This window comes from Pelophylax lessonae, assembly GCF_965119305.1.
Source record: "Pelophylax lessonae genome assembly, chromosome: 9".
Lineage (NCBI taxonomy): Eukaryota > Metazoa > Chordata > Amphibia > Anura > Ranidae > Pelophylax > Pelophylax lessonae.
The window spans coordinates 107,070,975-107,097,662 of NC_138776.1; the positions used below are offsets into that span (position 1 = coordinate 107,070,975).

At 43.1% G+C, this 26,688-nt stretch overlaps 1 protein-coding gene across 1 annotated transcript in view; it reads right to left on the reverse strand.

Annotated features, from left to right (window-relative positions):
• Positions 1–992: 992 nt before the first annotated feature.
• GSTK1 (glutathione S-transferase kappa 1) overlaps positions 993–26,688 on the reverse strand; it is a 38,659-nt gene continuing 12,963 nt past the window's right edge. Inside the window, exons 4-8 of the mRNA XM_082269310.1 lie at positions 22,320–22,420; positions 22,184–22,219; positions 16,073–16,189; positions 15,858–15,951; positions 993–1,064 (exon numbers count right to left, since the gene is read on the reverse strand). Of these exons, the coding sequence (XP_082125436.1) occupies positions 1,021–1,064; positions 15,858–15,951; positions 16,073–16,189; positions 22,184–22,219; positions 22,320–22,420 (392 nt within the window). The 3' untranslated portion in view covers positions 993–1,020. The remainder of the gene's footprint in view (positions 1,065–15,857; positions 15,952–16,072; positions 16,190–22,183; positions 22,220–22,319; positions 22,421–26,688) is intronic.

Here is a 26,688-nt window from a genome sequence, read left to right on the forward strand (position 1 = left end):
AAGCAGCAGTCTCCAAAAAGCCTATGGTTATGGCCGAATACCAGGCCGCTCTGACAGGGAAAACTCTTCTGTGTAGTATCAAAGTTACCACTGCTTTCCGACTCTATACACGTCTATTGCCCCAGCACTGTAATGTGTAATGGGCTGCCTGGCCCATAGGAATGTGCAGGGGGCAGCAAGGGATAAGCAAGTTTTTGCACAATTAAAAAGTATAAAGTTCACCTTTTCGGGAAAAATAACTGTACATATTTTTGAAAGGAGGGCTGCACACGGATGAGATCACTGGGCTCTAGGAAGTTTATTCCGCTATACAAAAACTATGCAACACGTATCTGCTTGAAGACTGCCTGTCTCTGACATGTTTCATCCTCATGGGCTTAATCAGATTATCTAGGTCTTCACTGAATTCATAGAGCGTTTTCTATAATTAAGCCAGAAATGGTGAAACACGTTGGAGAGGGATGGGGGCATGTTGCATGGTTTGAATAAACTTTTTGGAGCCCAGTGATGCCATCATGGTGCAGCCCTTCTTTCCTAGCATTGTATTTTCCTATATTGTAAACACGGTTTCAAAACCTGACACCGGTCTGCCCGCAGCGTAAGAGGAGACAGCTAAAACTTGGAGCGGTGGGGTTTTAGGATCTACATTCAGTGGCATCTATTATATTTCGAAACAAAAACACACACAAGAAGGTCATTCATTGTGTATTTTAATCAAAAAAACACACAAAAAAGGCAACAAAGTATATAAGATATAATGGCACTTTTGGCTTGGGGTTTTTGACCCAGATCCCATATTACATAAACCGTTGAAGATCAAAATCAACTTTGTATTAAAGAGGCATTTACTTGTATTAATGGTAATTATATTTACTTCTATACAATGTTTACAGCATTAGTCATTTATTTATAATTTTCCAAAATATTGACGTGATGAGCACTGCTACATTGAGAACACAGGTCAAGCACTCTTTGCTTTTGGTATTCTCTCTTGCTTTTGGTATTCTCTCTTTCTAGACATCACAAACGGGACTTCTGAGGGACTGGTCCATACCATTTTTCACCTAAAAATAAGGAACAGAAACATGCTGGATAACAATAAAACCTCTTGTTTCTTACACTTAAAGTGGTATTACACTCAAAACAAAAAATTTAATATATTGCAGCTTAACAATCTTTAGAAGAAGTGGCTGCATTTATTTTCTTTTTAAGATTTCCTCCCTGTGTTTTCACCTGGTTATCCAGCCAGTAACACCTCCTGTATTAGAGTGCCTACACTCTGGATGAAGGACCAACAAAGGCAACTTTGAACAGCAGCACTGTTAATCTGGGTGAGAGGGGAGTGTTAGACAGACTAGCAGATTTAGATACACTAACAAACAGAAGACAACTCCAACACTTAAGCAGATACAATAGTTTTGTTCCTTTTGGGATAAAGGTTTTGCATATATAAAGCTAATCTCTATAAGCACCCCTGTCAGTGTTAAATGGTTTTGTCTCAACCCTTTACTGCTACATCTAAAGGACAGCTTATTCTCCTAAAAAAAGAACAGACTTACTGGCAGGATCACCAGATGAAAATAAAGGAAAGAAAGCCTAAAGAACTAATGCAGCCACCTCATCTAAGAATTTGTAAGTTGCAATAAAATAAATATAAGAAAATGAAGAATCCACACACACTAATAGAAAAAGCAGCTAGCAATGATAAAGCCAACACCCAGCTATAGAAAAAAATAAAAAAAAAAAAATTATATATATATATATATATATATATATATATATAAATAAAATTGCAGCGCTGTTAATAAAAGCCTTAGCTGGGCAGTACTCACACCCTAATTCAAGGGAAGTCCGCACATAGTCCAAGGTATATACGACTGACCAAATAAAGAGTCCACAGAAATAATTCCGGTATCAACATGTGAATAAAAAAACAACAAAATCCACAATAGTGTGATAATGCGATGAGCAGATATAATGAACAGGGGACCAGGTCACACCAGTGATGGAAGTCCTAGAGTAACACCACGTTCATAGCTCCTTCTTCCCTACATGTAGTGTAAACTCACCAGATTAAAATCCAAAAAGGCATATCCAGTATATCATAATCCCCGTCATCATGGTTCCATCTCAGACACTCCACACGAATATTCACACGTATATTCAATGGAGGAGACACCAGTGTTAACATAAAAGCAAATCCCATTTATTGGTTAAAATAAAAATACAAAAACATGGTAACTCACATGCGTCACGCTGCTGCAAACATCACAGCGGTGAAACCAGGGATAGGGTGTGGTGGCTATTCCTGGTTGCGCCGCTGTGTGGAGTGTCTGAGATAGAGCCATGATGACGGGGATTACGATATACTGGATATGCCTTTTTGGATTTTAATCTGCTGAGTTTGCACTACATGTGGGGAAGAAGGAGCTATGCACGTGGTGTTACTCTAGGACTTCCATCACTGGTGTGACCTGGTCCCCTGTTCATTATATCTGCTCATCGCATTATCACACTATCGTGGATTTTGTTGTTTTTTTATTCACATGTTGATACCGGAATTATTTCTGTGGACTCTTTGTTTGGTCAGTATATACCTTGGACTATGTGCAGACTTCCCTTGAATTAGGGTGCGCATACTGCCCAGCTAAGGCTTTTACTAACAGCGCTGCAATTTTATATATATGTATATATAGTTGCAATAGAATAAATGCTTGCTTTTGAATTTAAAAAACTGCTTTAAAAGCTGAACTCCAGCTGTCACTTTAAAATAGTTGATTTGTACAAAGCTAGTGCAAACAAATTATTAACTTTACTAACAAAATGCGCCTGCTGTGAGTGCTGTATAAACTGTATGTAGTTAGCTACGTACAATACACAGCACTGTGTTCTGTCAGTAGGACAGAGACCTCCCATCCAGGTCAGAGCAAAACAGAGTCAGGCTGAGCGCTACTTAGCCATTTACAAGTGGCTTTGTATTTTTATGAATACAAGGCTTCCATCAATTGACTGACATGGAAAAGCAGGCTGATGAAATCATGATCTCCAACTCAGCCAATTTAAAGAAGACATGTACTCATTCAGAAAATACAAAGCTTCCCGTGAATGGCTGATTAGCACTCAGCCTGACTCGATTTTGTTCTCGTAGCAGGACAAGAAGTCCCCACCCTGCTGCTGGAAAATTGTATAGGGGATGTAGCCGTTACTACATACAGTTTATACAGCGCTGACAGCAGGTAAACTTTCTCGTTAAAGCAATAGTTTGATTAGACCACATTAGTCCAAACAAAGCATTTAAAAATGACAGAAAGCTGGGGTTTGGCTTCAATATCTTATTTTTGAGATGGAAACACTGCTGGTCTTCAGAGGCGGAGGGAGACCTCTCTCCAGGAGTTTCTGTCTAGCCCCCAATCCAGACACCAAGCATGAATTTGAAAGAATCCGCTCATAAAAAAAATAGATACTTTTATGGTGTCAGGACAATAGTGGGCTGAAGCATCCACTGGCATCTTAAGCCACCGCTGGAATCCTGCAGCATGATTTCCCAAATTAAACAGATGCTTAAAGGAGTTGAAAAGTCAGAAGGTTTTTTATCTAAATGCATTAAGACAAAAAAAACTTCTGACTGTGTGCAGCAACTCCCCTCATTCCCCTTAATAATTACCTGAGGTCCCTCTCCTTTCAGCGATGTCCAGGAGTGCCTCAGCCATCCAGGACTCTCTCTCCTGATTGGCTGAGACACAGCAGCTATAAAACTCAGGAGAGAGAGGGGGTGGGGCAGAACAGCAGCTCAGTGTCTGAATGGATACACGGAACTGCATTTTTGCTCAGGTGCCCCCATAGCAAGCTGCTTGCTGTGGGGGCGCGCAACAGGAGGGAGGAGCCAGGCGCTCCAGCCAGGGACCCAAGAAGAGGATCTGGACTGCTTTGTGCAAAACCACTGCACAGAGCAGGTAGGTATAAAAGGTTTGTGTATGTGGAAAGTGCGCAGGATACTATATGGTGAAGCTGCAACCTAAATAATAATAGTGGTAAATTTGTAAAGATAAGGTGCGCTAAACTCATATAAAACGTTCCCTGAATTAGGGAAATAAATCACAAACGTGATTAACAAATATAGTGGTATAAAAAGATATTCAAAGTAAGTACTATACCAACAAATATTATTACATGTGCTCTAATATATCAAATGAACATCAAAGTGAATAAAACAATGTTCGATATAATAGTGCAGAAAAAAATTGTAGAAAAAATTGGCAAAGAATGTATAAACCTTATACATTCTTTGCCAATTTTTTCTACAATTTTTTTCTGCACTATTATATCGAACAGTGTTTTATTCACTTTGATGTTCATTTGATATATTAGAGCACATGTAATAATATTTGTTGGTATAGTACTTACTTTGAATATCTTTTTATACCACTATATTTGTTAATCACGTTTGTGATTTATTTCCCTAATTCAGGGAACGTTTTATATGAGTTTAGCGCACCTTATCTTTACAAAGGTATAAAAGGTTGGTTATAGGAAAAAAAAAAAGACAAGACTTTACAATCACTTTAAAGTGTTTGTAAAAGCAAAGCTCTAAAAATTAAAGTGATTGCAAAGTCTTGTTTTTTCCCTTTAAAGCTAATAAACATGTTATACTTACCTGCTATCTTGCAGTGGATTTGCACAGAGCAGCCCCGATCTTTCTCTTCACGGGTCCCTCTTCTGTGATCCTGGCCTCTCCTGTTCAAGCAGCTTGCAATGGGGGCATGCGAATTGAGTCACAGCTTCCGGTGTCTAGTCAGACACAAGAGGCCTGACCAAGCCCCGCCCCCTCTCTCCCTTGATTGGCTAAATGGCTCCAATGGAGCCACTGCTGTGCCAATCAGGAAGGAGAATCTCAGATGTCTGAGACACTCGCGGACATCGCTGGACAGAGAGGGACCTCAGGTAAGTGTAAGGGGGGCTGCTGCATATAGACTTTTTGCATTAAGATAAAAACCTTCTGACTTTACAACTCCTTTAAATCAGTTAATGTATATGTATTCAAAATCCATGTTTTGAAAGTATAAATAAAAAAATTACATTTATTATACCTTTTTAATGTTGTTCTAGTCACCTGATTGCTGTCCTGCATCAGAAGAGGCCAGGGGGCGTGACTGTTCTGCAAGAGTAAACGCTGCCTCTAGAAGCGATGTATGCTGAAAAAGCTAAGTGATTCCATGGAAATGGAATACAAGCAAATAGCCCAGCGGCATACTTTACTTCCCCCTTCCACAGCTGACTTGTGCAGCAAGACTGGGGGTTGAAACTAATCAAGAGAGGAGGGATGGGTGGGGCGTAGCTCCAAGCTGACAACGGAAGATACAGGCAGGCTATGCACTTGCACGGTCTGCCTGTATCTCAGAAAAAGAAGGCAGGGCATGCAAACGGACCACGCTATTGCACAGATAGGCTTCTGTGCTTAATGTGGTCAGTCTCAACCAGAAAAACTGATAGACCTAGTCAAGTATTGATAGAAAAGTCTTCAAAAATTGATGTTGTTAAAGTATAAATAGCGTTTATACATTTAAAGAGATAAAATTACTAAAATTAAATTTTTGAGTTTATAAAAGTTTAACCTTCCTTCACTATTCTCAGTATTGTAAACATGAGATCACCCTCTAATGGCTGGTGGACGCATCTTTTAATACAGAGTTTAATTACAAATGTATGTTGCCTTACTTTTTAAAAATATGCGCTGGGATAATTAAAAGTTACTAAAAAGATAATGGAGTATAAATAAACATCCACAGATGTACAAATCTGCAGTATCTTGACTCTGTAGCTGTTTAGGTCTTTCTGTGTGTTTGAATGGGCCTAAGGATTTTTACAGTAAACTTCAAAAATAGTCTTGATTCCATTGCACATTCCAAGGGGCTCATCTAGATGACTAGAACAGGTTTATTTAATACCCCAAAGCAAGGATCAAGGTTTATAAAAAGTAAGACATTTGCTAGCAAAATTAAGAGTGCTCTGTGAGGTACAGAACATTTCTGCTAGATTTGTTTGCAGCTCTGTGTAATACAGGTATAAAATGCAAATATATCCGGCTAACGAACAGTACAGTTTGGTTTAGAAGACCTGGTCATTAAATGACACAAGCAAAAGAAAAAAAAAAAAAAAGGAGGATTGAAGTAAACCTCTATCCAGATTATGTGAACACTACCACTAACTACTGGCATTGTGGAGAAATTTATATTAAGTTCAGAACAGAGGCACTGAAGCTCCTTATTATCTTGGCAGTTTGTCAGCACACTTAACAGGGACCCTAAACCCAGTTAAATAAAAAAATAAATATATATTCCATGCTGTATTATGGATTCAGCTGTGTCCCTTCAAATCACAACTGTGGACAGCACATCCAAAAAAATATATATTTGCATTCTCAACTGCTGCAACTTCCTTAATGTTTGCTCTACATGGCCCCACTGTATGTGGCAATGTAGCCACCCTCCTTAATGCACTCCCGAGATGGACTACATGAATGTGATCCTACTGCGCAGGCGACCCTGGCAACATTGCGTTGGTCCTCCCGCATGTTTATCAATAGACAGTTTATTGTGCTTTTATCTGTCCGCTCTGGCTGCGTCAGCATGCAAAAGCACAAAAAAACAATCAATCAATTGAAAGACTTGTGGGAGAAACCAGCAAGAATGATGTCAAGGATGCCTGCGCAGAAGGGACACCAGTGCAGTGAAAACAAAAAAGTAGCGCTGTTATCTCCGCGCTCCAATCTGCTTAATCAAGGTCACCGATACTGTCGATGATGGTCTGGCCTCTGTAGACCACAATGCGTACACAGTCCAAAAGGAAAATGCCAGCACATCTGTGAAGAACAGCTAAAGAATATCCATTAATTTGCCAGGTACAATAAAAAAAAAAAAAAAAAAAAACCTGCGCATTTCTGCCGTTCAGGCCTTAGTCATGGCTACCTGACAGATGAGGCAAACATTAAATAATGATCCATTTCCACATGAGAAAAGGAAGGGAAGGGACAACAGGTAATTTAAATATGCAAATAAGAGCCAGGAATGACAGCATTAATGGAAATACAATAATCAGAGTAGCTGTCTAAAAAAAGATTCAAAAGCATGTTACCTTTAACCACTTCTCCCTGGGCGGACGTCATATGACGTCCGTAAACTTTGCGGGGGTATACCGGGATGATGCCTCTAGCTAGAGGCATCATCCCGGTACCGTGGTTTAGAGCCGACGGTTGGCTTTCCGTCGGTAACGAGCGATGCGGCTCGGAAGCCGCTCGATCGTTACCCGGGGGGGGGCGGGAGGGGACACCCCCCCCTCCCGCCGCCTTCCGTGGCTTTTACCGGGGCTCCCATCCCACCGGGAGCCCCGAGCACCCAGCCGGCACGTCCGCCGGCTGGATGGAGTCCCGATCAATGCCAGAAACGGCTTCGATCGGGTCTCCGATGACGTAACCCGGAGGCGGCGTCCATGACGTCACTTCCGGGTTACTGTGCTGCAAAAGGCGGCAAATTTGAAAAACGGCTGTATGCAAAAACGCAGTTTTCGGCGTTTTGCATACAGGGAAGTGTAGTGGAGGGGTCGAGGGTCTTTTAGACCCTCGATCCCTCCATAAAGTGTACCTGTCACAAGGGATGTTTACATTGCTTGTGACAGCAATAAAAGTGATCAGATTTTTTTTAAAAAACTGTAATAAAGTTAAAAAAATAAATGGGGAAAAAAAAAAAAAATTTTAGCCATCACCGTTGGCTCGCGCACAAAAAAAAAAAAACGTATACGGAAGTCGAGCCGCAAATTAAATCGCTGTTCAAACCACACGTGAGGTATCGCCGCTATCGCCAGAGCGTGAGCAATAATTTAAAAAAAAAAGAGCTACACTCTAACTCTAAACTGGTAACCGTTAAATAAATTTAAAGCGTCGCCTATTGAGATCTCTATTGACCGTAGTTTGTCGCCATCCCATGGGGGGGGCACAATTTTAAACCGTAACATGTTGGGTATCTATTTACTCGGCGTGACATCATCTTTCACAATATACAAAAAAATGGGCTAACTTTACTGTTTAGTATTTTTTAAATGCAGTGAAATGTGATTTTTCAAAATTTTTCCAAAAAAATTGCGTTTTAAAGACCGCTGCGCAAATACCGCGTGACAAAAAAATATTGCAATGACCGCCATTTTATTCTCCAGAGTCTTTGCTAAAAATATATATATATATATATATATATATATATATAATGTTTGGGGGTTCCAAGTAGTTTTCTAGGAAAAAAATACTGCTTTTTAACTTGTAAACAAAGTGTCCGAAATAGGCCTGGTGGGCAAGTGGTTAATATTTAGCTATACATAAATATTTTCAAAAAATTATCTTAAATTATTTTACTTACCTGTTGTCTGTTCTCCTTCCTTTTCCCATGTGATGGTGGCGCATTATTTAAAGTGCTTGCCTTGTCTTAGCCATGACTACAGCCTGAAATGGCTGAAACGCGTAGGCTTATGTGGCTGTTTTTTATTGTTCCTTGCAAATAAATGGATACTCTTTTAGTTGATATTCACTAAGGTACCATATTTTTCCATTGGATTGTATACACCAGTGCAATAAGTCATGAGCATGGCAGTCACATGCAATGCTCTCCTCAAAATGTACATGCACTGCTTTTATTCAGTAGATACTGTAATCTGTATTGGAACCTGACCTAAGTATCTCTTGTAATTTTTTATAATTTAATTTGTAGCACCTGCAACTGCAGAAGTAAGTAACGGCTTGTTTTTAAAGTGCTTTTACGACTTGGTAAAGTGTACATCAAAATTAGTTTTAAAACTGCCCTGTCTGTTTAAAATTCATTATGTCCAAAAAAGCCGCGCTTGCTGAAAATGTGATATAACTATTTCAATAACCATTAATCCAACGGTGAAATAATTAATTATAGTGATAAAAATATTAAAGTGTAGAAAATCCACATGAAGAAAAATAGTGAAGATCCTCATCGGCTACCAAAGCTCAGTCAACCTTTCTAGCAATAGAAGGTCCACATGATCTGGTAAGCGCCCCTCCTTAGTGGTGGGTGTCACTTAAGGAGCTCCCATTCATTTTGGTGTCTGAACTTTAAAGATCATTTTTGATGATGAGGATCTTCTGCACGTGGACTTTTTTTCTAAACTTTAACATTATTATCACAATTATTTCACCGTTGGATTAATGGGTATTGAACTGGTTATATCACATTTTCAACTAGTGCGGCTTTTTTAGACACAAAAGTGTACATCAAGCCAAAAACATTTCTCTAGCTTCGAAAAGAAAGGGGAAGGGTTAGAACTCCTTTCCAGTATTCACTATTGTTATCTGGGGCTCAGTTGAAAGGATGTACCCTCACCTCCTGTCCTGGTGACAATGGTTTCACCAGACAGGAAGTAGGGAAACATCTGAAAAAAGGGACAAAGACAGAAAAATATATTCAACCTGGGGACTAGCCACCCCCTACCCTAATAAGGGGATTATTAGTTTACCTGTAAAATCCTTTTCTTGGGAGTACATCACAGGACACAGGGTATCTTTATCTCCATTACAATAGGGTTATGCTGCCACCTTCGGCTGATTGGACACTGGCAAAAAAAGGATAAAAAGTCCCCTCCTGGGCATAACCTCAACTCACAAGGCAAGGTTTTGTAGCAAGCCATAAACCACAAAGGGAGACCAGTGGGGTCCCTGTGTCCTGTGATGTACTCGAAGAAAAGGATTTTACAGGTAGACCAAAATTTTCCTTTTCTTTATCATTCTTTCCAGGACACAGGGTAGTTTCATCTCCATTACGATAGGGATAGCCCAAAGCACTGAATATGAAGGAAGGCAACATGGCAACAAGCCAACAGGCTCCAAAGGACTAAACTAAAATAAGTTAGACACTCATGCAGCAGCCTGCAAAACTCACCAAGTAAACAGAGCGACCTCAGAGGCACAAACATCCACTTGGTATAACTATGTAAAAGTACGAACCAAAAACCTGGTAGGCAGCTTTACAAATGTGAGCTACTGAAGCCTTCTGTCCAATAGCCAGGGAGACAACGACAATCCTGGTACAATGAGACGTCACTAAAAAAAGGGATTAAGCTGACAAATCCATTGAGAGATTGTGGATTTGGAGGCTTCAAGACCCTTCCTTGGGCCTTCTGGAAGCCAAAGAATGAATCCAAGTGACAAATTTCAGCAGTCAATTTAGGGTAACATGTAAAAGCACTGATCACATTCCAAGAGCTTTATCCCCCATCACCTGAGGTTTAGGATGGAAGGATGGCAAGACAATGTCCTGGCTGAGATGGAATAAAGAAACCAGTTTAGGTAAAAAGGCTGAATGTGGCTGGAGAGCCACCTTCTCACAGTACAGAACCAGGAACAGTTCCTTACAGGAAAGAGCAGTCAGTTCTGAAACTCTCCAAGCCAAAGTAATGGCAACCTGGAAATAACTTGTGTGAGAAGGATCTAAGACATGAACATAAAAGAAAAGAAAAAAAAATCTGAAGAAGTGCGTAGCAGGGAGGGCATAACCCTATCATATTAGAAATGAAGATACCCTATTTCCTGGGATGTACAATAAGGAAAAGCATTTTTATTTCTGTCTATGTTGCGGTTGTCTGGTAACTTTTTTTTTTAGCAGAACAGAAAGTAAGGGTATGTCTCTAACACCTCCCCACTCTGCAAAAAATAAATGTTTTGGATAGTCTAGGCACAGGTGCACCTAAAGAGGAAACCACATTATTCTCAAACAATGCATTATATAAAAAGTAACTGCCTGTTGGAAAAAAAAAATGTGTTTAGTTCAACTTTAATAAAAATGGTATTTTTTGACTTACCAGAAAACCCATTTCTCTGATGTTCATTGACGGACACAGCTCCTGATATTCTTAACCATTGGGTTATACTGCCCCCTACATAATTAGGACACTAGACAGGAAAAATGTCTGGCTACGCCTATGGGCAGTCCTAGGGGATATACTCCCTCTCTCTGCTATAGGTAGTCAGTTTTGTTACAAGCGGTATCAGAAGAATTACAACTCCACAGAGGGGTGGGTACTGTGTCCGTCAATGAACATCATAGAAATGGATTTAATGGTAAGTCAAAAATCCCATTTTCTCTCTCGTTCATTGACGGACACAGCTCCTGATCTTCTTAACCATTGGGAAGTCCCAAAGCAGTGTTACATGAGGGGTGGGAACAGCAAAAAAATTCTCAAGGCTAAACAGTAGCCAACCAGACAACAGGAGCTCAACCAAAACAACTGGAGCCCACCTGAAAAAAACAATACACCCTCAAAGAGGATCAGGTTCATCTCAACAGCAGCCTGGAAAACCTTGCAGCCAAAAGAAGCATCCGCAGATGTCAACACATTCACTTTATAAAACTTTGTAAAAGTGTGCACCGACGACCAGGTAGCCGCCTTCCAAACGCTTGACGTTTGAGGACGGAAGGCCCAGGAGGCACTAAGCACCCTAGTAGAGTGCGCCTTAACAGGGAAAGGAGGAACCTGACCCTTGATGAAATAGGCCTGAATCGCTGTCTGTCTGATCCATCTGGAAATGGTTGCAGAGGAAGTGGACAACCCTTTACGAGGCCCATCCGTGAGTGACTAACTTCCTGAAAGACTCCGTAGCTGCCAGGTACACCATAATTGCCCAGACCACATACGAGGCATTGTAACAAATGTGGAAAATATAAGGCTATTCGATTATAGATATTAATCTAATAACAGTGGCAAACAACATTTATAAAACGCAAAAGACTACATACACTTGAGCAGATTAGCGCCTAATTGTTGCAGCGCAATATACTGAAATTGCAGGTATAATGGACAGCCACGCAAATACCAAGTGAATATTTAAAATGACACACCAAGAGCGGTTTTGCACCCCAAGAATGTGTACGGTGGAGAGGGCTGGAACAAACAATTTTGCCCACCTCAGAATGCCGGCTACCTCCAGGACACTTTTTTGTGCCCCCTTGGTGATTGACACAGCCGTGGCATTGTCCGATTGAATGCGCACTGGACATCCCTGAAGACCATTCCCCAATGGTCCAGGCACAGTCTGATCACTCGGAGTTCCAAGATATTGATCGGTAGTCTGGACTCTTCCAGTGTCCAGATCCCTTGAACAGAATGCTAGACAGGCTGGCATCCGTGGTGACCACTGTCCAATACAAGGGGAGGAAGGATTTATCCAGCCAAAGCACCAGAGAATGAAGCCGCCATATCAGGGGCTCCTTCATTCCCCCCCGACTCAGCCGGATCTGATTGTCCAGAGACTGCGGAGTCTTGTCCCATTTTGAGCAAACGGAACCGCCTAAAAGGTTGACACCATCAGGCCCAGCACCCGCATGCAAGTCCGTAGGGATGACCATCTGCTGGACAGCAGGAGACAAAATGTAGCCTGCAATTCCTGGAGTTTAGGCCCGTACACACGTACCGATTGTCGGCCGTAAATATTCGGCCGACGACCGATCGGCCGATTGTAGGCTTGTTAGTATGATTCTTCCGACAGCGCACTTTCGGCCGAAAAGAATCTGATGTGCATGCTTTAAAATTTTTGTAGGCCAACACCAGAACGGCCGATTGTTCGCTAGTCAGAACAGAATTCGGCCGACAATCAGCAGATTTGCAAGACTGGGCATGCTCAGAAAAGACAAAACACACGGAAAGTTAACCATCACATGACATCACTTCTGCAGTCGGCTGCTGTTGGCCGACAAAATTCATGTGCAGTCTTTTGCAGTTTTCAACAGACACGACAGCCCTGGACAAAAGACGGCCGATCGTTCGGCCGACGATCGGTACGTGTGTACGGGGCATTTGTCCAGAGGAAGGAGCACTCTGGCTAAGGCCGAGTCCAGAGTCAGCCCCAGATAGTCCAGCTTTGTTGATGGAACTAGCGCAGAGTTCGTATTGTAATCTCCAGGTTTTCCACCAGAGCAGTAGGAGATTCTACTCGCAGGAGATCGTCCCAGTAGCCCAGCCTAGCAATCCCCCATTGGCGTAACAAAGCTAGCACCGGGGCTAACACTTTTGTGAAGACCTGAGTAGTGGAGGCGAGACCAAAGGGTAATGCCACAAACTGATAATGCTCTTCTTCCAATGCAAAGTGGAGAAAGCGCTGGTGACTGGCACATATTCGAATGTGAAGGTAGGCATCCTTGATGTCGATAGAAGCGAGGAAATCCCCGTGACGCAGGAATGCCACCACTGTATGAATGGACTCCATTCTGAACTTCTGCACCCGCACAGAGCAGTTCAATGCCTTGAGGTCCAGGATTGAACGCACTTGGTTTTGAAGTCGGAACCGGGACAATCACCCCTTGAAGCAACAGGTCTTGTACTGCCCCAAACAGACCGTGTAAGCGATCCGGGGACAGGCGCAAGTTGGAAAGAAAGAACCTTGCCGGGGGACAAGAGCGAAACTCGATCTTGTAGCCCGACCGAATGACTTTGTGGACCTACTTGTCTTGTACCAGGGAAGTCCACGGGCCAGCAACGTCCCCCCACCCCCGATACGGGTGAGGACGCACCTTCACGCTGAAGGAGCCTTGTCCGTGGGTCCGGAGAAGTCCGCTCTCGGTTTCCCAGACCAGGTTCATTTGGATCCTCCAGAGGAGGCCTGAAAGGCTTCAAGCCCTTGGCAGTCGACCCTGAGGGAGGAAAAAACTTCTTATGGGCCGAGAAGGAAAGCGTGCGTCTACTGGGAGTTTCCTTGAACTTAGTAGCCTGCGGAAGAATGGTATTCTTCCCCCCTGTGAGACCTTTTATGATGTCACCAAGGGTAGCTCCAAACAGGCGATCTCTTTGAAAGGGAAGATCAGTCAAGGCCTTTTTAGAAGTCTGGTCCACAGACTAGCATTTTAGCCAAAAGACACGCCGAAGGACCACTGCCGAAACAGAAAGCCGTGCCACTATGGGAGCTGCATCACAGATAAACTGTAACCCCTGGACCAGCTGGTCCGCCAGCTCAGCAAAGGCAGGGGGGAGCTGTTCTCCCTTCAGGTCACAGAGTAAAAGCTTAGCCCACTCAGTAAGAGTTTGCAACACCAGGGCAATGGTGAATACAGGCTTCAGCGCTGAACCAGCCAGAGTGTACATATTGCGGGCCACAGCCTCCGCACTCCTGTCAGCCAGATTCTTAAAGGACTCTTCAACTGGAATCATGGTTGCCTTGTTCAATTAAGAAACGGGAGGGTCCCCCATTGGTGGAACAGTCCACTCCTTAATAAGGGACTCCTCATAGGGGTAAAGCCTAGTAAAGCGCTTAAGGAGATGCTTTGGTCGTCCCCACTCTTTAGAGACAGTTCTGTCAAAATAGACCGGGAAAGGAAACACCTTTGCTGCTCTGGATGGCTTGTGAGGGAACCTGCACCTCCGTCGCAGCTGTATCCTTCATCTTTGAGGTCTTACGCACAGATACAATCAGTGCTTCCACCAGCGCCTTTTCATGCGCGCTAGCAGCCGCAGAGGAATCATCCTCCCTATCAGAAGATTCCGTGCGCGTGGTTGCAGACCCAGCAGGGTGACCCACGTCTGCGGCGGCCAAATCGGATTCAGGATCTGATGAGATAGGAGAAGTCAGGGGGCACTTTTTGCTAGCTCGTCGCCCAAAAGCCACCTCCACCCGGGACACCAAGAACTCCAGGACCGCCATCAGTGCATCGATGGATGTTTGGGACCCAGAGGACCCGCAGCCTCAGAGAGGGGACCAGGTGGGGAGATGTGCTCCAAAGACTCCATGAGTCACCAGGGGAACCCCACAAAACAGGTGTAAAACACTGCAAGGGACACCACCACTGCGCTGGCAGCACCACCCAGTCGCCAGGCACAGAGCACCAAGCAATCCTCAGCAGAGAAGGAGAGAACCCCACCAGACTCACCACCCAGCAGAAACAAGAACCTGCAGCCACCAGGATAATCTGCACTACACGTGCAGCAATCAGGAACTAAAAGGATCCAGGAGTCAGCACCAGGGGATGAGGAGGGGCTCCCGCCACCGAAATCCACTGTCATGGCTGCTGCTATTTTCAACCACCGCAAAATGGCCACCAGACTACAGAAACATGGCCGCTGTGTACAGAAACACACAGGCTATAACAAAATGGCGGCACCACGGGGCTTCCAGGGACCCAGGAGAGATCCCTAGGCCTCAGGGTCAGACCCAGGCAGTGCGGGGGGCTCCCCACCAGGTCCAACCCCCCCCCCCCCCTCCCTGCACAGCTGATCCTCCGACGCACCCTCTCAGCCCCATCACCATTATAGCTCCCTGCCCCCACCCCAGGAGGTAGACCAGACCACCCAAACAGCCCCAGCATAAATAGGGAGTATGATAGGGGACAATGGGGGTGCCTGATGGGAAGAAAGGGAAACCGGGGGTCTGACTGTCCCAAGGAGGGGTCCTCGTCCACCGCAAGACCCTTCAGGGGGAGAGGGTGGACAGCTACTCACCATACCAAGAACCAGGTGGGCACTGCTCCAGACAGAACCCCTCTCTATCGAAATGGGCCGTCAGCCAGGAGGAACGCTGTGACTTGAGGAGAGACCTGGTCGTATGTGCAAAAAATTGCCAGGACCATAGATACCAGCAAGGAACAAGGTCCTTACTCCTGACTAGGCAGAACAAAAAAACTGAGTACCTATAGCAGAGAGAGTATATCCCCTGGGACTGCCCATAGGCGTAACCAGCCTTTTTTTCTGCCTAGTGTCCTACTCCTGTAGGGGGCAGTATAACCCAATGGTTAAGAATATCAGGAGCTGTGTCCATCAATGAACGGAAGAGAAATGTTTTTTTTTTTTAAATATATGTTTAGAAAACCCACCTAGATGGTGTGCTAAAAGTTCAAAGCGATCAGATCCAAAATACAGCTCTGGCTTTCCATTTATGTGAGCCACAATAGAAGGCATACCAAATATCTGCAAAGAAAACACAAAAATTAGGGAAAGGAATGAAAACATAGCTGACTAGTTTTCTTACATAAATGCTTTGTTTCTGCTCCCTTGCAAGCAAAATACAGCAGCCATTACTCAAGCTTACCCCATACTTTAAAGCACTATCAGTAGTCTCCTTGAGTTTGTTCTTAACCTCTGGTGAAGATATGGTGGCCAAAACCTTTTTAGCAATGTCATCTGACATGCCTGCTTTTGTAGCAGCCTAAAGAAAAAAAAAAAAAAAAAAACACAAATCGAAAGTGTAAACAAAAAAAAAAAAATGCAACCAAACACTATGAAAAGTATAAGAATGCAAGGGAGGAAAAGCTGTAGTTTGAACCCGGAATGAACCCTTTAATTGCTGTGGCCCAGCCTAATTTTTGCACATCACGTGCAAAGCCAATTTTTCAATATATTTTTTAATCAGAGAAAGCACAAGAAAGAAAAAGAGAAAGGCGAATTGACAGAACTGAAGAGGTTTGCTTATTAAGATATATTTGTCATGAAAATACCCTGTTGCTACCCACTGCACACAATCGTAGTATAATCTTCAAAACTCTAAGTGAAAGATATAATTTTGCCATTCTAATAACAATCGCAGTATCTCACAAAAGTGAGTACACCCCTCACATTTTTGTAAATATTTTATTATATCTTTTCATGTTACAACACTGAAGAAATGACACTTTGCTACAATGTAGGGTAGTGAGTGTACAGCTTGTATAACAGTGTAAATTTGCTGTCCCCTCAAAATAACTCAACACACAGACAATAATGTCTAAACCGCTGGCATCAAAAGTGAGTACACCCCTAAGTGAACATGTCCAAATCGGGCCCAATTAGCCATTTTCATAAGGCCCCTTTCACACAGGCTTTCTGATCCAATCCGGCCCGCCAGTCAGTTTCTCAGACGGACCCTATCGGATGCTCCATGCAGCCCTATGGAGCAGCGGATGTCAGCGGAGACGCTCCGCTGACACCCGCTGCTATCCGATCTGATCCGGTCTGTGAAATCGAGATGGATGGAAACCCTAGCCATTCTCATCTGATCTCCAATAGAGGAGAGCGGGCTTTGACAGCTCTGTCTCTGCAAAGTAAGCGGAGACGGGGCTGTCATCCGCCTGCTCAGCGGCGATCAGCGGATCGATCCCCGCTGAGAAAAACTGAGTCCATCGGGCGTACTGCCCGTGTGAAAGGGGCCTTAGCGTTACAAGGTCTGAGGAGTGAATGGGGAGCAGGTGTGTTCAATTTGGTGTTATTGCTCTCACTCTCTCATACTGGTCACTGGAAGTTCAACATGGCACCTCATGGCAAAGAACTCTCTGAGGATCTGAAAAAAAGAATTGTTGTTCTACATAAAGATGGCCTAGGCCTTTGATTGGGAACCTTGGCACCCCAGATTTTTTGGAACCACATTTCCAATGATGCTCAACTACACTGCAGTGTGCATGAGCATTATGGGAAATGTAGTTCCAAAACATCTGGGATGCCAAGGTTCGCCATCACTGGCCTAGACTAAAGGAATATTGCCAAGACCCGGAAACTGAGCTGCAGTACGGTGGCCAAGACCATACAACGGTTTAACAGGACAGGTTCCATTCAGAATAGGCCTCGCCATGGTCAACCAAAGAATTGGAGAGCACATGCTCAGCCTCATATCCAGAGGTTATCTTTGGGAAATAGACGTATGAGTGATGCCAGCATTGCTGCAGAGGTTGAAGGGGTGGTGGGTCAGTCTGTCAGTGCTTAGACCATACGCCGCACACTGCATCAAATTGGTCTGTATTGCTGTTGTCCCAGAAGGAAGCCTCTTCTAAAAGATGACGCACAAGAAAGCCCTGAAACAGTTTGCTGAAGAGACCAAGATAAACTTATTTGGTTTAGATGGTGTCAAGCATGTGTGGCGGCAACCAGGTGAGGAGTACAAAGACAAGTGTGTCTTGCCTACAGTCAAGCATTGTGGTGGGAGTGTCATGGTCTGGGGCTGCATGGCACTGGGGAGCTACAGTTCATTGAGGGAACCAAGAATGCCAACATGTACTGTGACATACTGAAGCAGAGCATGATCCCCTCCCTTCGGAGACTGGGCCGCAGGGCAGTATTCCAACATGATAATGACCCCAAAAACACCTCCAAGGCGACCACTGCCTTGCTAAAGAAGCTGAGGGTAAAGGTGATGGACTGGCCAAGCAGGTCTGCAGACCTAAACCCTATTGAGCATCTGTGGGGCATCCTCAAATGGAAGTTGGAAGAGCGCAAGGTCTCCTACATCCACCAGATCTGTGATGTCGTCATGGAGGAGTTGAAGAGGACTCCAGTGGCAACCTGTGAAGCTCTGGTGAACTCCATGCCCAAGAGGGTTAAGGCAGTGCTGGGAAATAATGGTGGCAACACACAATATTGACATATTGGGCCACTTAGAGGGTGTACTCACTTTTTGTTGCCAGTGGTTTAGACATGAATGGCTGTGTGTTGAGTTATTTTGAGGAGACAGCACATTTACACTGTTATACAAGCTGTACACTCACTACTTTACATTGTAGCAAAGTGACATTTCTTCAGCGTTGTCGCATAAAAAGATATAATAAAATATTTACAAAATGTGAGGGGTGTACTCACTTTTGTGAGATACTGTACATTCTAAATGGTTTGTGTGCTTGCAAAATAAAACAAAGACACACACATTTGTCAACAGGAAACTTACTCTAAAATCCTATACTACTACTTCTATTTATGTAAACTTATATAAACATACATACAGAAAATGTGAAAAAGAAGAATTATAGACAATAAAAGTATAATAGGGATTATGCTGCCAACACCTGTAGTGTCACCATATACACAATCAATATTTATAGCATTTTATGAAAAACTTTATCTTTAGTGTGGTTCACGCAGCACTGGATTTTGGAGGCACTGTCCACTGCGGCTGATATGAACCGATTTATCACGTTTTTAATATTGACTATAATAATCACATATTATATGTAATATCTTTTTGTAATATTTTTTATGTTTATTTCTGATGTCACTGATTGAGAGTTTACATAGGTATTTTAGCACTTTTTGGTGTCTCATCATGGAATAATATATTGGTAAGGATTTATCGCCACTCCATACTATGAATATTTGTAAACACAGAAGGCCTCTGTGTTTACAAGTGACAGGGAGTGGGAGTAAGCCCCGGTTCACACTTGTGCGTGTGCGGGGTTCGCATGTAATGTCGGAGCGCACTGCTCCGACATTACATGCGATCAGCTGTGCGGTGTGAGTTTAGCCATACACTTTGTATGGCTAAATTCGCACCGCAGCCGCACCAAACACGCACAGGGACCCTTTTTGGAAGCCGCATCAGGATCGGATCGCACAGCGGTTCACACTTGTGTGATCCGATCCTGTGCGAACTGCACGATCGCACTGCGATATGCGATCAAACTGGGGGTGTCGTTAAGATTACATTGACACCCCCAGCGTATCGCATATGGCAGTGTGAACTGCCGGGGGTGCGTGTGCGATGCGGGAACAGGCTGCGGATTCGCAGCCTTCCCGCACTCGCCTAAGTGTGAACCGGGGCTGAAGGGTGAGAGCCGGAGATGGCAGAATTGAGTTCCACCACAGTCCGGCTGCAAAACTAAGTGGGAGGGTCACATGACATGGCCTGTTTGGCTAGATTCAGGCCAAGGGCCTTGTGTTTGACACATGCTTTAGAGCTAGTTCACACCAGCAGCGTTAGGCTGCTTTGCCCAACACAGTCCATATGCAAGAATAAGGCATATAGCCTTAACTTATTGTTTCTGTTCAGACCAATGTACTCCTTTGATGTGAACTGACATTTTGCATTTTTGTACAGGGCACTGCAATGTGAAGCAGTTCATGTTAAAAGTATACACCTATAAACAATAAAAAAAAAAAAAAATAGCTTTTGATTAAAGTTTATATTTTGTTCATGCACTCTCTCTCTCCAGGTCTTATACACTGATCAGCCATAACATTATCACCACTGGCAGGATTATTGAATTACATGGATTATCTCGTTCCAATGGCATCTCAAAGTTGGTAGGATAGATTAAGCAGCAAGAAAACACATTGTCCTTGAAGTTGATTTGTTGAAAACAGAAAAGAAAAATGGACATCGCAGTTTGTTGTGCATGGGGCTGCATAGGCATAAACTGCCTAGAAGGTTGCCTGGTCTGATTAATCACGTTTTTGCTTACCTGGGGAAGAGAGGGCACCAGGATGCAGTATGAAAAGACGGCAAGCTGAAGGAGGCAGTGTGATGCTTTGGGCCATGTTCTCCTGGGAAACCTTGGTCCTGCCAATTATGTGGATGTTGCTTGGCACCTACCACCGACCTAAACATTGTGGCTGACCAAGTTCACCCCTTCATGGAATTAGTATTCCCTGGCCTCTTTCAGCAGAATAATGAGCCCTGGCATACTGCAAAAATGGTTCAAGAATAGTTTTGGGAACACAACAAGTCAGAGGAGTTGGAGTTGACCTCTGAATTCTCCAGATCTCAATCCAATTAAGCATCTATGGGGCCCCACCTTGCAACTTACTGACAGTTTGGTGACAAATACTGCAGCATACCTTCAGAGGTCTAGTGGAGTCCATGACTTGATTAGTCAGGGCTGTTTTGGTGGCAAAGGGGGACCTGCTCAATTTTAGGCGAGTGATCACAAAGTTTTGGCTGATCAGTGTATATTCATAACCACAATAGTAAAATTCTTGCGACAATGTTGGACTGCACAACATGTGGTAAAACAACTGCTTACATTTTTCAACAGTGATGCATGTGACAGGGGGACAATTTTGAAGCACAGTTGAGAGACAGTTGTCACTGCATAAAGTCACCCAACAAACAGAATTTCCTAAACAAGGACTTTTACGGCAAAATCTCCTAGTATTCTTTAATCAAATTGCACATTTAAAAAGACAGAGCAAATATGAAATTATGTTAATGTATCAGTTCTTATATGATACTTTAGTGATTGGGTTTAGATCTTCTATAACCACAGAAGGTTTTACCCCCCTAATGACCAGGCCATTTTTTGAGATACGGCACTGCGTTGCTTTAACTGACAATTGCGTGGTCGTACGACGCTGTACCCATATACAATTGATTTCCTTTTTTTCCCCACAAATAGAGCTTTCTTTTCATGGTATTTGATCACATCTGGGGTTCTTATTTTTTTGCGCTAAAAAAAGAATAACAATTTTGAAAAAAAAAATATTTTTTTTACTTTCTGCTATAACAAATTCAATAAAAAAAAAAAAAAAAAAAAATAATTTCTTTATCAGTTTAGGCCAATTTGTATTCTGCTACATATTTTTGGTTAAAAAAAAAAAAAAAAAAAAAAAAAAATCACAAAAAGCATATATTAATTGGTTTGGGCAAAGGTTATAGCGTTTACAAACTATGGGATAGATTTATGGAATTTTTTTTTTTTTTAAATTGGTTTTATTAGTAGTGGCAGCGATCAGCGATTTTTAGCGGGACTGCAACATTGCGGTGGACAAATCTGACACTAAGTAACACTTTTTGGGGACCAGTGACACCAATACAGTGATCAGTGCTAAATAATATGCACTGGTACTGTATAAATGACACTGGCAGGGAAGGGGTTAACATCAAGAGCGATCAAGGGGGTTAATTGTACTCCTAGGGAATGCTTTCTAAGTGTAGGGGAGGTGGACTGACTGCAGTAAGAGAGAGATCTGTATTCCTGATTAGTAGGAACACACAATCTCTCCCTTCCCTCCCTCCCTGTCTGACAGAACAGCGGTCTGCCTTATTTACATAAGGCATACAGCTGTTCTGTCATTCTCCTTCACAATCACCGGTGGCCATTGTGGCCGATGGACCCCATGACTGGCTCCCGCTGTGTCTAATCAAAGTGGGAGCGCTGCTCCGGCAGCACGGGCACGCCTCCTAGAGCCCTAAAACAAAATCACGTATATGTGCGTGATTTTGCGCTTAAGGATTGCCCTGCCACAGTATATGTACATGGGGCGGTCCTTAAGTGATTAAGGATTATAATCTGTAAGCAATGATCACCCCAATGTTTCACCCTGTTTGAGTAAACCGTCATACGCATTAAATAATCATGGAAACAGAAGTTTCAGCTGTCAAACCTGACATTAGAATGTGATGTTCATACAGATTGTCACAGCACATTATAGCAGGGAAGTAATAATATAAATACATATACATTACCTCCAGTATGCTCTCTGGTTCAGTAATATCTTTATCCTATAAAACAATAACACACTATAAGCATTGACTCATCATATACATTTTATATATCAATTACAGAAAACAAACAAAAATAGACACATGATGCAGAACTGACCTCAGACCAGATTCGTATCCAAAGCTCCCTTGAAACTGGTTCTAGAAATTCAGGATGCATCATCTGAATGGCCGTTACAAAGCGCATGGCTGAGAGACTTCCTGTAAGAAAAACAACAGGTACCTTTTAGTATGGAGAAGCATGCGACTCATTTGCCCTTCTAACATGTAATAGTAACATGCTGAGTGACTGGAGCAATACTATTAACATGGAAGGGAGATATCTCAGCCCTGCGTAAGTTCCAGGTACAGCAGGCATGTCAAACACAAATGAAACAACGGACAGAAATGTGTAAAATAAAACTTCCAATGACAGTCTAGGGTGGCCAAACTGCTCCTCCATAGATACAGTGCAATGAGTGTGCGTTGCTACCCTAGGAAAAAAAGTGTATTATTGGCAGAATTAACAGATGGCAATACATAGAAACAAAAACCTGAAAAAAAGTTAACTTATTAATGCAGCCACCGTGTTTAAAGCCTTCTCTGGGCAAAGGAAAAATGCTCCCCTGCAGTAGGCCTGCCCCAAACTGCAAAGATTAAATGCTAATTTAGGCCTAGCAATTGTTTTACTAGAACCCCTGATTCAGTAGGTGACATTCTCTGCTGCTCCCCTATGATCTAAAAGTTGTCTGTCCCTCAATGTCCTTAGATCTAATGCAGCTTTATGGGTATTATATTGGTCTTGATGACTTTAAAGCAGCCCTTTTCAACCAGGATGCCCAGAAACCCTGAGGTGCCTTCAGGTTTCTTCAAGAGTGCCTTGGAAAATTGCCTCAAAATTGTATGCAAGCCTGCTGGTGGATCAAGCCTGCCTTTAAGTTACACAAAGCCATAGGTTTTCCTTGTGCAGCATTACCAACCTTCCAGCTGCTGGCATCCTACCAACCATGACACTGGATGATAAGGAGGATGCCAGGCAAATGCCCAGCATCCTTATTTGTCCCTCGCCTGCCTCTCTCCATCAGCACTAGAGGTCACATTAGAGTGAGGGAGAAAAACTGAGGGAGAAGAGAAACTGTGGAATACTAGTCAGTACCAGTGTGCAAAGGTGCATTTGCTTTAGAAGAATAAATCACCTCTAATGTTTGGTGTCCCACACGTGTGGATCTTGGGTGCATAATTTTAAAGGGTGTCCTGACTGAAAAAAAAGTTTGAGAGATATTGCCTTAAAGGACCCATGTCCTCCAGAGTGCAGAGGAGAAGAGGCTGCAAGCACTGGTCTTACAGTCTAGAGGAGGGTTTTTCAACTAGGGTTCCTCCTGAGGTTGCTAGAGGTTCCTTGAGCAATGGGCAATTTCTGCCTCTTCGATAAGTTCCCCATGACACCATTGTTCATTTTAGCTATCTGTAAGGGGGTAATTCCTCCCAATGATGACCAGAGTAAGGAGCATTCTTCCCACTGTACTGTCACACTAATGTGTCATGAGTTGCAGATTCTTAATTTTCATCAGGGGTTCCCCGAGACCAGAAATGTATTTCAAGGGTTCTTCTGTTGTTAAAAAGGTTGAGAAAGGCTGGCCTAGAGGAAGCCTGACCAGACTGGGGATCAGGTCATTAAATCTACTTTTTGGGGCCCCACAGAGCTAAACAAGCATCTTTCTCCTGCAATGAAGGGCAACCCCACTGTAAGGGAACACTTTTCTTTTCCCGGGAGTTCAGCTTTGAGAAACAGTAAGCTGCAAAATATACTAAATGTGACAATATTCACTTTGAGCTTGTTGCCATCTACTGGACTAATCAATTATAGCAGCCATGTAACAAGCACACATTAAAAGACAACTACTGTATTACCTATATTTTACTTTAATTAGTTCCTTCAACCCCTCAAGTGCTGCCCACTAGGTATTATACTTACCTTCAGAACCAATGCAACAATCTTCACTATGCAGCCCCGATTGAAGTCACAGTGCCTTTTCTCAGAAAACTGATGTTTTTTTTACTGATTATGTACGCTGTGGTCCATTCCTTTCTATGGGAAAGTTGTATTTTGAGTGATTGCTTGAGTACCATTATGGTAAATAGGGCTCTGTATATTATTCTGCTTACTTGCAATATCCGGGTAGAAATTCTGTGTAAACATAACAGATCCCGATATTCTTACGTGAAAAGTTTAACTCTGGAAAGCAGAAAATTTACCCTTACCGCAAACTTGCCACCAATACAAGAGTGAAATGCTTGCCTAGTTAGATACAAATAAGCAGTAATACTTTTTTTGCTTTTTCTCTCATCAAGGTTCAGCAGTCCTGCATTGTCGGCACAGGCCAGCCAAAATCACAGTCAGAGAGTGGAGAAGAGCACTGGCATTCAGTGATGCTTGAGCACGATATGGCCATATGGTGGGACCAAACCCCCATTTTTATTTATGGACTCTCTTCAGATTTGGTAGTAATTTCTTTTGCATTTGCGCGCTATTCTTTTTTAATATACATGTCTTTTGGTTCATAGCTGCAGCAGCTTTGGAAATACATGGGTATGCTCCCCCAAATTTTTTGCCTGTTTATTATGTATTCGGTCTGACCAGACTATCGAGGTTGAGCAGCCCTCCCCACCCCCCACATACACCTGTACTCAATCAGTGTCCACCATCAAATGGATATAGGAGGAGTCCCCTGTAGTGCATTTGCACATTTTTCCCAGCAAGGAGTGTTGTCTCCAAGGGTTAGAAGGGCTGGATTCATCTCTTTTTCATGGATAGTGTAGGACCCACTGATAATGGGGTACTTTGACGCAGTAGTGGGCTTGAGCACGATATGGCCATATGGTGGGACCAAACCCCCATTTTTATTTATGGACTCTCTTCAGATTTGGTAGTAATTTCTTTTGCATTTGCGCGCTATTCTTTTTTAATATACATGTCTTTTGGTTCATAGCTGCAGCAGCTTTGGAAATACATGGGTTTGCTCCCCCAAATTTTTTGCCTGTTTATTATGTATTCGGTCTGACCAGACTATCGAGGTTGAGCAGCCCTCCCCACCCCCCACATACACCTGTACTCAATCAGTGTCCACCATCAAATGGATATAGGAGGAGTCCCCTGTAGTGCATTTGCACATTTTTCCCAGCAAGGAGTGTTGTCTCCAAGGGTTAGAAGGGCTGGATTCATCTCTTTTTCATGGATAGTGTAGGACCCACTGATAATGGGGTACTTTGACGCAGTAGTGGGCTTGAGCACGATATGGCCATATGGTGGGACCAAACCCCCATTTTTATTTATGGACTCTCTTCAGATTTGGTAGTAATTTCTTTTGCATTTGCGCGCTATTCTTTTTTAATATTCAGTGATGAACACTGTAGATTTTACTGCTTATTTGGATCCCCTAGACTTAAAAAAAACTACTACTGAAATCCATGCCTGTGCACTTGAAAAATACTCTTTCACATTAGTCTATGAAAAATATGCAATGTATGTATTGGGAGTCCTTCAAGAAAATCCCCAAATTACATAAAATGTTATCAATTAGTTAAAAATATGGAGACTGCTACAGCTGACCTTTTCAAAATGCTAGCTGCTTTGCTGTCATGTTCTGTTCTGTCCTGGAACAGGTATGCAGATTAGGAGTTCCAACTTTACCTTGCCCTCTAATTTGCATGCTTATTCTGAGTCTGTAACTCAAAATGTTTTGCACCCAGCAGCTACTATGTATGGAGTTAAAAAAAAAAAAAAAAAAAAATTTATTTATATATATATATATATATATATATATATATATATATATATATATATAAAACACATATGCTGTACATCTGTGCAATATGTGCACAATTTCCCACTTACTTGTTAATCTGCCAGAAATACAGTCAGCGGTTAAAGCTGAATTTCACATGAAATCAGAAGTTTCGCTCATCGTACTCCTCCTCTCCCTCTATCACTAAATGTAATTTTTTTTTTTTTTTCCAGGGAGCGAATACTGAATTTCGGCCTCCCTGTCTGCAACCTCCTGGAACACGTCACAGGTCCCAAGAGGCTGCAGGTCCATTCAGAAAGCGAAGTGCGACTCGCAATCGTGCAGTGGGGAGCGGACTGCGAGCTAGTAAAAAGTCACAGCTGGCCTCCCGCACTCATGATGGTGGCTCCGTGCAGGGCTGTCTTACCGAATGGGCACACTGGGAAGTTGCCCAGCGGCCTCACCTTGCCAGGGGGCCCCACTTGCCTAGCCCCAGCCAAGCATTAGTCCTGAATCCCGCCGGCGGACTTAGCAGATGGTAAGCCCCTGTCGGCCCTGCGCTGCTGTCAGGCCACTTGGACCGTGGAGGGGGGAGCCCACAACTGCAGGAATACCTGTCTGCCTCCAAAGAAACAGGCACACACAGGACAGTAAAGTTAGACTCCCGTCCTTGTGTTTGTTCACTGGACCCAGCCGCCGAACTTG